Here is a 12056-nt window from a genome sequence, read left to right as displayed (position 1 = left end):
GTCTCTGAAGTTGGATATGAGTAAGGCTTACGATAGAGTTGAGTGGAGTTTATTTAAAATGTGATGGAAGTGATGGGTTTTCAATCAAGCTTTGTTTCTTTGGTGATGTTATGTGTTCAAACGGTCTCTTTTTATGTCTTGGTTAATGGGGAGCTGAAGTGACCAATTATTCCTAGTAGGGGTTGAGACAAGGGGATCTATTGTCCCCTTATCTTTTCCTTATTTGTACTGAAGGGCTCACTTCTTTGTTGAATGCAACAGGTATAAGGAGGGATATCTCTGAGATTAAAATTTGTAGGGGTGCTCCAAAGATTAATTATTTGCTTTTCGTAGATGATAGTGTTATTTTTTGTAAATCTAAAGCTAAGGAGAATAGGAGAGTTCAAGCTGTCCTATCAATTTATGAGAGTGTTTTAGGACAAATCAGTGGCTTCCAGGGCGAATTAGTGGCTTCCAGAGTTTGGTTTACAAGTGCAAGATAGAGAGGTTGTTGTGGATTCTATTATTGATGAGGAAACAAGGATGTGGGATTTTCCAAAAATTAGAACTCTCTTTAATCCAATGGTGGTGGTTGATATAAACAAAGTTTTGATTTTCCCTAAAGGAACAACTGATAAATTGATATGGAGTCAAGAAAGGAGTGGACAGTTTTCAATAAAAAGTTATTACAAATTTATTATGGCACAAATGGGTTCCAATACAACAAAGTCTTCTTCGAGGGGGAGACAGCATAGATTATGGAAGGCTTTGTGGAGGATGAAAGCTCCAAATAAAATCAAGGTCTTTGCTTGGCGGGTGTGTAAAGATAGTTTACCATCTACAGATAACCTTGTAAGAAAAAAGGTGATCACAAAAACTGCTTGTAGTTTCTGTCAGCATCCAGTTGAGGACTTGCTTCATGCCATTTTTAGTTGTACTTAGATTCAGGATACATGGTTGCAATGTTTCCCTTCATTGATAAACCTGTTGTCTTCTAATGTGACTGATCTAGTGTTACAGTTTGTGGTGGGGTACGATGCCAATAGTTTGGAGCAATTTTTCAATCTAACTTGGGGGTTTTGGTATAGAAGAAATAAGCTTGAGTTTGAAAAAATTTGACTAAGCCTGCATCATGTTCCTAATCACTCCTTGAGCCTTGTAAATAGTTTCAAAGTTGTGGCTATTAGCTCTAGAATGCAGATGCAAGACCAATTATGTTGGAAGCCTCCTTTTCAGGGAGTTCTTAAATTAAATACAAATGTTGCAATGTTTTCCAATTTACACAAAGCGGGTATAGGTGTTATCCCAAGAGATTCATTAGGAAAAGTGGTGATGGTAGCTTCCAAACATGAACTCGAGGTTGACGATCCAGAAGCTATTGAGTTGTTGGCAGTTTTCAGAGACATGCAGCTGATCTCGACAATGGGTATTGCACATATTGACATAGAGTCTAACTATTTGTTGCTGGTCCAGTCCTTACAGAAAGATGACATGTTGAACTCAATGCTAGGCAACTTGTTTTTTGAAGTTAAAAGACTATGCAGTTGCTTTGAAACTATTACTTTAAAACATGTGTATAGGGAGGGGAATTGAGCAGCTCATGAGCTTGCTCGTAATGCTTGGAGAGTTGATGATCTTGAAATGTGGTGGGATTGTATTCCAAACTTTCTTTCTCAAACCCTATGGTTTGATAAATGTCTGTAATCATTTTTTTTTTATCTCAATGGAGATGTTGGTCTATCAAAAAAAAAAAGAACATAAGCACTTGCTACTTCCACTGAGAAGTACTAGTTTGCTCTATGGATATAGGGGAGTCACAAGTGTCTAAAAAAAACTTATTATGACTTTGAATGAGGCCAATGAACAAGAAAGATAATGTAGGCGTTGAGTAAAGAATCAGGGGATAACTTTAACGTTGGTTGTATTGGCATGGATGTGGAAAATTGCTTAGAGAACGAAATGAGAAAATTATTTGAAGAGGAAGATGCACAAAGGTTATATGCCTATTTTCTTGATCGACAATGCAAAGAGATTGGATTTGTGTACTTCGTGCAAGTTGATGAGCATTGGTGTATGGAAAGTTATTTTTAGACAGATACAAAATCAAGGACATCATACCAATATTTTATGGATGTTGTCACATTCGATGCCACATATCTAAGAAATATTTATAAGATATCATTGGTGTTGTTTTCTATAGTTAACTATCATCACTAAAACATAATGTTTGGTTGTGATTTGTTAGTTAATGAAATGGCCGAATCATATATATATATATGGTTATTGAGAACATGGCAAGGGGCAATGCTTGCGTATGCCCCCTCAACTATAATTACTAATGATGAAAAGAATAGCAGAATGAACAAAGAAACTAAAAATTTTAAAAAACAAAAATCAAAGTAGCAATGTAAGACAAACCATTTTTTAAAAGAAATAAACTGAAGATCCAAAATGTAATAATGAAAAGGTTTGACTAGAATTAATAGCAATGAAGCATCGGGAATCCCTTACTTAAACATGAAAATTCTATCCATATTAGATTCATTGGATACACAATTAGAGATCATAGCACCAAATTCTCTAATTGGAAAATATATATTTATAACCAATTTGCTCGAATGTAATTCTTGAAAACCACTCTTCTTTTGAAAGGACAGATTGCTATCCTTTTAGACTTAGATTCAAATACGACAATATACTTAATAGCAATACTGCAGCAGAGAATCACATCAATAAGATCAACAACCAGATCATAAACACCTCAACAATCCCATAGAGAAAGCATGACTGAATTTATGAAAAGTATTGGTTGTAAAATTATCCATATATAAGGAAGACTAATAAGAGATGATAAATAAGAATTGTATCAACAATAAAGTTTATTACATGAATCCAATAGAATTAAAATCATTATCATTCAAGCAAGTTCATCCCTAGCCTCACCAAAGAATTAGCACCACATTCGAAAGAACAATTCTTTTTTTGGAATATGAGTTTCTCTAAACCCTAGCATCCTCTCTCCCAAAACCCAGAAGGGAACCTTGCTTTTCTACCTTTGGCTCTCTCTTTTTCTCCCTTTTCACGAGCTATCCACAACATGGAAAGAAAATCGCGTCCAAACTCGGTAGGTAATACTCTAGATTTCCATACGCATATTATAGGCCATTTTTCGCTTAGTAAAAGGCCGAATTAGAAAATATCTATTTCTAAAAAAAATGTAGCCCATCGAGTGATCTTTCTAATGGAACTTGAATCTCCTCAATCGAATATCAGTAAAAGAAGATATGATCATAAAACTAACAGATACTCAAAGAGGCTACGAATTCCGAATATTTTTCATTAATTGCTCTTTCCTTCCTTGTTCATGACTGGAATTTCTTTGACTCTCGATGTATGAAATTCTCCTTTGATTATTCTCTTCTTCCTCATTAGCCAAACTTTGGATTAATTATTTTTAAATTCATTCATGTAATAAAATCATTAGATACTAAATCAAAACTTGGGCATTATGAAATTAAAGTTTAACTTGAAAAAATCTAATCAAAATGCCTAAATAACACATATAATCTAGCAATTAAACTCGTAAAAGCAATGTTCAGAGTACACTTTCGTAGACTCATCACAAGGCTATGGGAAAGGCCATTGTAGAGGTACTCCTAACTAAAACTCATAGGTTGTACTTGTGGCATATTTTACAAAACTTTTCCAAACATTTGGCTCATCTATATAATAGATTTTTGGACTTTCAAAAAGATTGTCATCATTGTATTCATGAGACAATTACAATTGATGAGTTTGAACATGAATGAAGTTCAATATTAGTGAAATATGAGCTAGGAGATAATACTTGGATATAAAATCTTTATAATCGATGGAAGAAGTGGATTTTGACTTACTTGCGTTCAGCATTTTGTGTCAGTATGTCAACAACTTAAAGAAATGATAGTATAGATAAATTTTTCAAGGATTATGTTTATTCCAACACTATTTTAGTGACTTTGTACATCAATATGAGAAAGCTTTAAATGTATATTATTTTAAAGAGAAATAAAAGTAGTGCAAACAAAATATACACAGGTTATATTGAAAACATGTCACAAAATTGAAGAAGAGGCGACCATAGTGTATCACACGTCCTTGTGGTAAGACTTTTAGAAAATGATTTTAGAAAATCAGAAGGAAATTATTGACAATTTTAAAACTTTTTCCTTTCCTACCTAGGATATGAAAGAGTCTTAACTTTAAAATAAAAACATACTCTATAAGTTAAACGATAGTTGCAATGTTAATTATAAACTTAATCAAAAATGCTTTTTACAAAAATACCATTTCCTACATTACATAAAACCCGCCTAGGCTTCAGTCACTGCTCCCTTGGGCCATGTCTGTCCTGTCACTTCTTCCTCACTTTGTCCTTGATAGGGGAAGGCACATACAGAAAAACTAAGTGAGTCAAATAATCAGTAAGTATTACTTCGTACAATCAAAATATAATAACATAAAAGTTATTATGTTACCTAATAACATAAAATGCTTTTCATTCATGCATTCCCATTCATCTACATACTTTACCTAAAACACACATTTTATTGAACACATTAAAAGGTTGGATTTTTCTTTGAAAATAGTTTTCCTTTCATAAAACATTCTCATACCTTATATATTCATTCATAAAGGGCTAAATAATCACACAATATTCATTTTAACTGTTATCATTTTTCTTTTGTTGGTACACACTATTACGCTCGATGTGTTGGGGTTAGCAATCTTTTTAACCAGGATTTCATCCATGGCCACAGGTTGGAAATCCGTTTTAGTTAGGGGTAGCACTAGATGCACTACCAGTACTACTTACCCGACATTGCAATCTGTCTAGTCCTTTAGTACCATCATTCATTCAGTCATGGCCATTATTTATTTTCATATATTAAAACATTCAATCATTTCCTTTCATTCATTCGGTCCTTTTAAAACTGTAAAAAAAAAAAATTAAAAAATAAATAATAAATAAACAAATAAATAAAAACTCAATTGTATTGTAGTGTCATGTAGAAATCAATCAAGTGTTTGATCATCCTCCAATTTGGTAAACTTTATTTATTTATTTTAATTCTGATCTATTCGACCATATAATTAATTATGAGAGTCCCACTACTCAATAATAATAATATTAATAAGATAGATGGCCGGTAACATGATATCATCGGACGTAAGTACGAACGGTACTTAGAACATACGAGAAAGCAATTAAGCATAAACGACGTTAATAGACATCCGCTGAATATAGATTATAAACATAGAAACACACTTGCATGCATGCATGTGTTTTGAAATTAAATACCAAACCAAACTAGTAGGTACGTACGTACGACGTACGTACACAGTGCAACACCAAACAACAAACATATAATATAGATGATACAGACTAATTAGTTAGTACATATGATCAAAGTGATCTAATGACCATCTCCTCATTATTTATTAATATATTTTATTATATGGAGATGGTCACATATAGTGATCATATCATGATCTCTCTGATCATCATGTACTATATATATATATATGTTACTCCTTATCCAGCATTTTCACCATTCAGAGTTTTCATGGCATTGTTCATCTCTTCCAGCATTTTCTCTAAGGCCAGCGAGTTGATACTATCGATCAGATTGCTCAATTTTTCTGTCTGAGTACGAAGCGTTTTCAGAGCTGCATTAACTCCCGTAATGGCTTGATTGGCAGTGTGTGGCATACCCGACGATGTGCCAGGACTGGAAATTCAAAGATTAAACAATGTAGCATATTGTAGATAAAATTTCACTGCATATCGAGTTGATCATTTTGTATATACAGGTTAACCCTATCGCACCTAAAAATTAATGGTCAAAGTACGTACTGCTTAAAGCTAGCTAGTGATCATATATAACCAGACTGCATAGGTTAATTAATCTGACAAATTACCACGACCAAAAATATAGAACTATACATGTATATGTGTACCCAATTGTATAGATCCACCGACTGAGAATGTCTATAAAAAGATATTCACGTTGTTTTGAAACTACGTACTAACAAATACATCAACGTTAAAGAACGAACAGGTAATACACAAATTCTCCCCCTTATTTATTTATTTATTATCACAAAAATGCAAAATGATATATATATATAGGGAGACATGCATGACTTATATATCATGTCTCCCTATATATATGGAGGCAGTAGTAAATATTGTTCATGCAAATTAAGTGACGCACCAAATATGTCAAAATCAGTACTCAACTGATCCGTAGTACTAGTGCATGATAATTCGTGAAATTATCAAAAATTATTTTAATTTCCCACGTCCCAAGTCCCACACACGTAGTACTTTAGCCTCAAACAATTTACTTAGGATTGTACATAAAATGACTTCCATTATATATTAATATATGGTGATCATATCATGATCTGACCTCTGATCATGAAGTACTATATATATATATATATTACCTATCACACTGAATATATTACCTTGGGAGGTGCTTGCTCATGCTTTTGATTAGGTTTTTAATTTCCAGAGTTTTCTGATCTGATAATATTGGAGGCAGCAACTCGTTGAGCTTTTTCATATCTTCCTTAAATGCGGGAAGATCGCCTTTTGAACTGAAAATACAAAGATTAAACAATGTATCATGTAGATAAAATTGACATATCGATTTGATTTTGTGCAGGTTAGCCTTATCGCACGGTCAAAGTGCTTAAAGCTAGTGATCATAACCAGACCGCATGGGTCAATTCCGACAGACCACGTCCAGAATAGAAATACCCAATTATTCCAGTTTATATAAACCCGCTGGAATGTCTATAAAAAGATATTCACGTTGTTTTGAAACTACTAATTAATTCACAAATACATCAATGTTAAAGAACGTACGAACCGGTAATTATGGATGAATATATAGAAGGTTGGTACCAGCTAACTGCATTATCAATTCAACAATATAAATTACTAATAAAAATCACTCATACGATTAGATGCTGAGATAAATTGAGTTGAGCTGTAAGTAGTAATATTTTGTGAGTCTCATTGAGATGGATTTGATTTTTTTAGGTTGAAATGGATTTAAACTTTTTAGGTTTGATACAAAAAACATTTCATCTCATCATTTAATTTTATCAAATTTTCACACAAAATACAATAAACAATTCAACTTTTTCAAATCTCAGAAAAATAATAATATTGAAAATTAATATTCTAACTACTTTTTAAGTTAAAATGTATGAAGTAAATTGTGATGAATTTAACTTTTTTTTTTTTTAGAGAAAGTTGATAAAATAATAAATCACATCAATAATTAATTGGAAATGAGTTGAAATAAGTTGAATTTAGTTTAACAACCAAACACGAAATATTCATGTTGATCCACAAATTCTCCCCCTTATGTTTTTACCACAAATTAATGATAGGGAGACACGCATGACGTACATGATCATGTGCACCATATGGAAGTAGTAATTGTTCATGCAAAGTGACGCAACAAATGTGTCAAAATCACTTAACTGATGATCACTAATGCATGAGAATTCGTGCAATGATAAAAATAATAATTCTCACCCAAGTCGCACACATGTAGTTTAGCCTCAGACAATTTACTTAGAATTGTAAAATGACAGTGCAACGCATGCAATTAATATTATGATCAAATGTATAAGTTATAATATTATAACTTATACATATCATAAACTATTATGATCAAATGTGATGCATTTTTCATAAGGTACATACAAAGATATATTACAATTAATCACACTAATTGTATCAATCCCATTCATGCATGTACAACAAATACAAGTTTTCACTTTTTTCAATTGTTTTTCATTCTTTCTCATAAAAATACAATTGAAAATAAAAATGCAATTGAATAATTAAAGAAAAAACAATACAACGAAAATAGTTAAACGATATTGAGATGTGAAAATCAAGATAGTCAAATTAATAACGTATCTAAATAACAAAGCAAGCAATAGCTATATATAAGATATCCTTTTTTTTTTATTTATTTAAGAAACAGACTTCATTTCATTCGATCCATAAAGGAAGTTACATTTGTGACTCAAGTTACAAGCCAACTATCATCTATTGTAAGCTTTCCCGTAAACAAAATATTTGCGATGGACGTTGTCTAAACGTCATGAAAACTCTCAAAAAGAGAGTATCATTCTCTATATAAAATAGAGGAAAAACAACCCACATCAAAACTCTATCCTCCAAAGGAGGAGAAGTGAACAACACACCTATACTCCTAAAACGGAGGATGGAGGAATATATATATAAGATATCTATATATGAAAAACATGAGAGATCATGGCTTCATAAAACATTATAGCTTCAAAAAAATTAAAATATAAAAAGGATGGGAAAGAGGAGGAAGATTAATAAGGAGAGGAGGGAAATCCGAGAGATCTAGAGATCGTTGAGAAAAAAAAAATAATAATGGAGCATTATTTGAGACTTAAGAGCTAAAACCAATTTTTAGAAAAGAATATTTGATTTTTTATTAATAGAAACTGTTTTTCATTTGCTGACTTTTTCATACACATTAAAACGCCAAAAAATCTTGAAAATTATTCATGAAAATTGTTTTATGATGAAACAGGTGCAGCTTTTACATACAAGCTGTTACAACACAAAAGCTTAGGTGACGAAATAGGATTTTTCTTTATAATATATAATTACGACCAAATTATTGAAAGTTAAACTTCACCACACTATAAACAGAACATATTTGCTAAATTAAAAAAGAAAAAAGGGAAAAAAGCATAATATATTTGCTCCAAAAAGAGATCGGAGTAATTACTCATTGGCAGTACCTGCTCATGTTGTCCAAAACTGCAGCGTGTCTAAAACCTTGTAGCTAGTGCCCAAGATTGAGATTTTGAACTACTACGTAACGTAAAGGATACTATATATATACAGATTTATATTACTGTTGAGAATTATTAAGAATATATATATATATATATATCTATAATTTTTTTTCCAAAAAGAAAAGGAGACACGAGTCATTTTCTTTCTTACTTTCACAACTACTACTACTACGGGATGAAGACGCGAGTGCATAATGCATAGTACAGCTGGTGGGAGAGATATGATCAAACCATATCCTTTCACCTGCTCGCTTAACTTCATTCGCATAAAAAGTAATAGGAAAAATATACTTATAAGCACAATTATACATTAATCTGTACACCAATTTGATGTGATTGGTCAAAAAGTAGATTTTATTGAAAATAATGTTAATTTAAATTTTAAATATGAATGAATCAGTATTGATACGCAGATTAGTACGCGACTTTGCTTGTATGTAGCAAAACCGTATATATAATGCATGCATAAAGCAAAATCATTGTTAATACTATGACTTTAGGTTTTGCTACATACAAGCAAAGTCGCGTACTAATTTTCGTACCAATACTGATTCATTTATACTTAAAATTTAAATTAACATTTTTTTTAATAAAATCTATTTTTTGACCAATCACATCAAATTGGTGCACAGATTAGTGCATAATTGTGCTTGCAAGTATATTTTTCCTTATATATATGCTTCATGCAAAGTGCATTAATGAGATTAACGTCTATTGGAGTTCTTTCACGGCCTGCTGATCCGAATTTACATGTAGAATGCACATTATGCATAATAAATTAGTGAGGTAGACATCTATTAATATCCTTCCACTTGCTCATTTAGACTCATTTGAAAATTACATTATGTATAGTAATAATCATGACAGCAATAATGGTAGTACTAATAGCATTAATGATTTTTTTTTTTTTAAATTTGGTGCATGGTATATTGGTGAGGTAGGCATCTAGTTATAAGATCATTTCACATTAGTAAGGTAGACATTTAAGGTTCCGTTTGGATATCAAGAGTATTTCAAATAGTAGTAAAATAGTCTAAAAATATCTAAAAAAAAATTATGTTTCTAAACAGACTTTAAATATAAGATTATTTAATCCACTCATTTTTCCTCGCTCATTTGAAATTACATTATATATTAATAAAATATACTGATTTCTCTCTTTTAATTTAAAAAATATCACTTAAAATCTCATGGCAACATATTAATAAGTGCATTAGAAAATTTTCAACATTTATAATTATATATATATTACATTAGGGTATATTTTAGAATTCATGAGTTATAAGTTGAAAAGATAGACTAAGTTAATAAGCTTTTGCCTACGGAGACGGTTTTTTTTTTTTTTGAAAAAATGGGTCAATTTTAAGGGCCAGCATAGTAATTGTAATAATTTTTGATAGATAGTTTTAGCTTTTGCCTATGGGAAGAGATGGTTTTAATTTTATAAATATTTGATAGATGTGAGACCTCAATTATTGCATAGTATTTGTAATAATTTTGTTTTATTAATAAATATATTTATAAATAATAATAGTAATTTATAACTTACCTACTCAAATTTAATTTTTTATAATATCTTCCATAATAATATTATAAGATAAAAATATTTTTATTAAATTACATTAGTTTCATAATATCTTTTTTCTTTTGAAAATGTGACAATTTTTGTCGTTTTGTGAAAATAAATTCAAACCAACTTTACTCATATCTTTATTTGACTATTTGGATTAGAAATGGTTTTTTAATCGGCTCCTAAATCGCTCCAACATGACAAAATTAAGCATTTTTAAAAGCTGACTCATCATCCCTAAAATTTAATAAAATAAATATGTTTAGAAAATATAATCTTATTAAATAATTTTATAAAAGTTGTGTAACACTAATATTTATAATATTTGTTGTTACACTCGTACACAGCTGAATGAATTAATAGTCTTGGACTCTTGGGCTTGTTTCACTGTTTCACCATGGCATCAATATTCGAGAAGAGGACGTCGTTAAAATGATATCATCCTGGAAACCTCATTCATGATAACTACTACATTAGAATGAAAAGGATATGATCCAATAAGATGCCAGATTATTGCCCGCGCGTAAATATTAAGGTATCAACTATTGCCTGCTTGCCTATGGTGTCCAACGTAGATGATCCAATCAAAACAAGAGCAGTTCATGAGATGCTGTATATATAATTATATATATATATATATATATTAATTATAAGGAAAACGTGCGCTGCACACAAACCTAGATGATAAATATAAAAAAATAAAAATAAAAATAATATCAAATAGTAAATAACAAGGTCATGTGAAGAGAAATTTAAAAACAAAATCAATAAAAATAGTACACGTGTAGTGCACGTGTGCCAGTTAGAAATAATATTAATGATAATTTTATTATATTTTTATTTTAAAAAAATGAATCTATTTCATATTTATATCGGAGAAAATATTTTTAAACTATGGACTATACTAATTAACAAATTATTGAAGAATGTTATAACCAATGAATTTCAAGTGTGTGTATATATATATATGAGTAATATTATTCATCATCTTAATTATCATTATTTTATGACGTGGCATTTAATAATTAAAAATTATTTATTATATTTTATTTGTAAACTTATAATGTAATGTCACATCATAGAATAATGAGATGATAATTAAAAAGAGAGATGATGAATAAATTTTTTCACTTTTTTCTAACTCAAGACTTCAAGCAACTTTGCCATTAGATAAATATGAGATTGGCTGCACTCACCTGTTTCTTACCCCAATTTCATATACCTTTCAAATATGGTTATGGTTTAATGGAAGAGGACAGTAGCTGATAAAGTACTTCCTCCCGCAGAAAACAGCCGAGTACTTCAATCCAAGTTATGCGCACGCTTGATGAAGTACTTGATTGAGTACTTGAAGAGCTTTGTATCTTTTTAACATGACTATAATTCGGGTCGGGCCTAACCGACAAAACCTCGGGAGACTTACATTAATATATTCGCTGAACATAAGTAGCAATGAAAAGACCAACCTTTCACAACTCCCCTCTTCAAACATAAAATCTAAACGACCAATATGGTGCGGAATTGAAGCACAACCAGATGATTCGTTCTGCTACAACTAGCTCATGTCCGAAAAAGCGTAAAAGAACATGACAAACTT

At 30.9% G+C, this 12056-nt stretch overlaps 1 protein-coding gene across 1 annotated transcript; it reads right to left on the bottom strand.

The window, feature by feature from the left end:
• Positions 1 to 5213: 5213 nt before the first annotated feature.
• LOC122294952 lies at positions 5214 to 8892 on the bottom strand. Its single transcript, XM_043103941.1, has 3 exons — positions 8833 to 8892; positions 6493 to 6624; positions 5214 to 5750 (listed from the first exon to the last, which is right to left on the bottom strand). Exons 1-3 carry the CDS (start codon positions 8838 to 8840, stop codon positions 5555 to 5557), a joined length of 336 nt encoding a protein of 111 aa, XP_042959875.1. The 5' UTR covers positions 8841 to 8892; the 3' UTR covers positions 5214 to 5554.
• Between the last annotated feature and the right edge of the window lie 3164 nt (positions 8893 to 12056).

The sequence above is a fragment of the Carya illinoinensis genome, chromosome 14, assembly GCF_018687715.1.
Source record: "Carya illinoinensis cultivar Pawnee chromosome 14, C.illinoinensisPawnee_v1, whole genome shotgun sequence".
Classification (NCBI taxonomy): domain Eukaryota; kingdom Viridiplantae; phylum Streptophyta; class Magnoliopsida; order Fagales; family Juglandaceae; genus Carya; species Carya illinoinensis.
The sequence above is the reverse complement of the archived record's forward strand: the minus strand, read 5'-3'. Positions and strand labels throughout refer to the sequence as shown.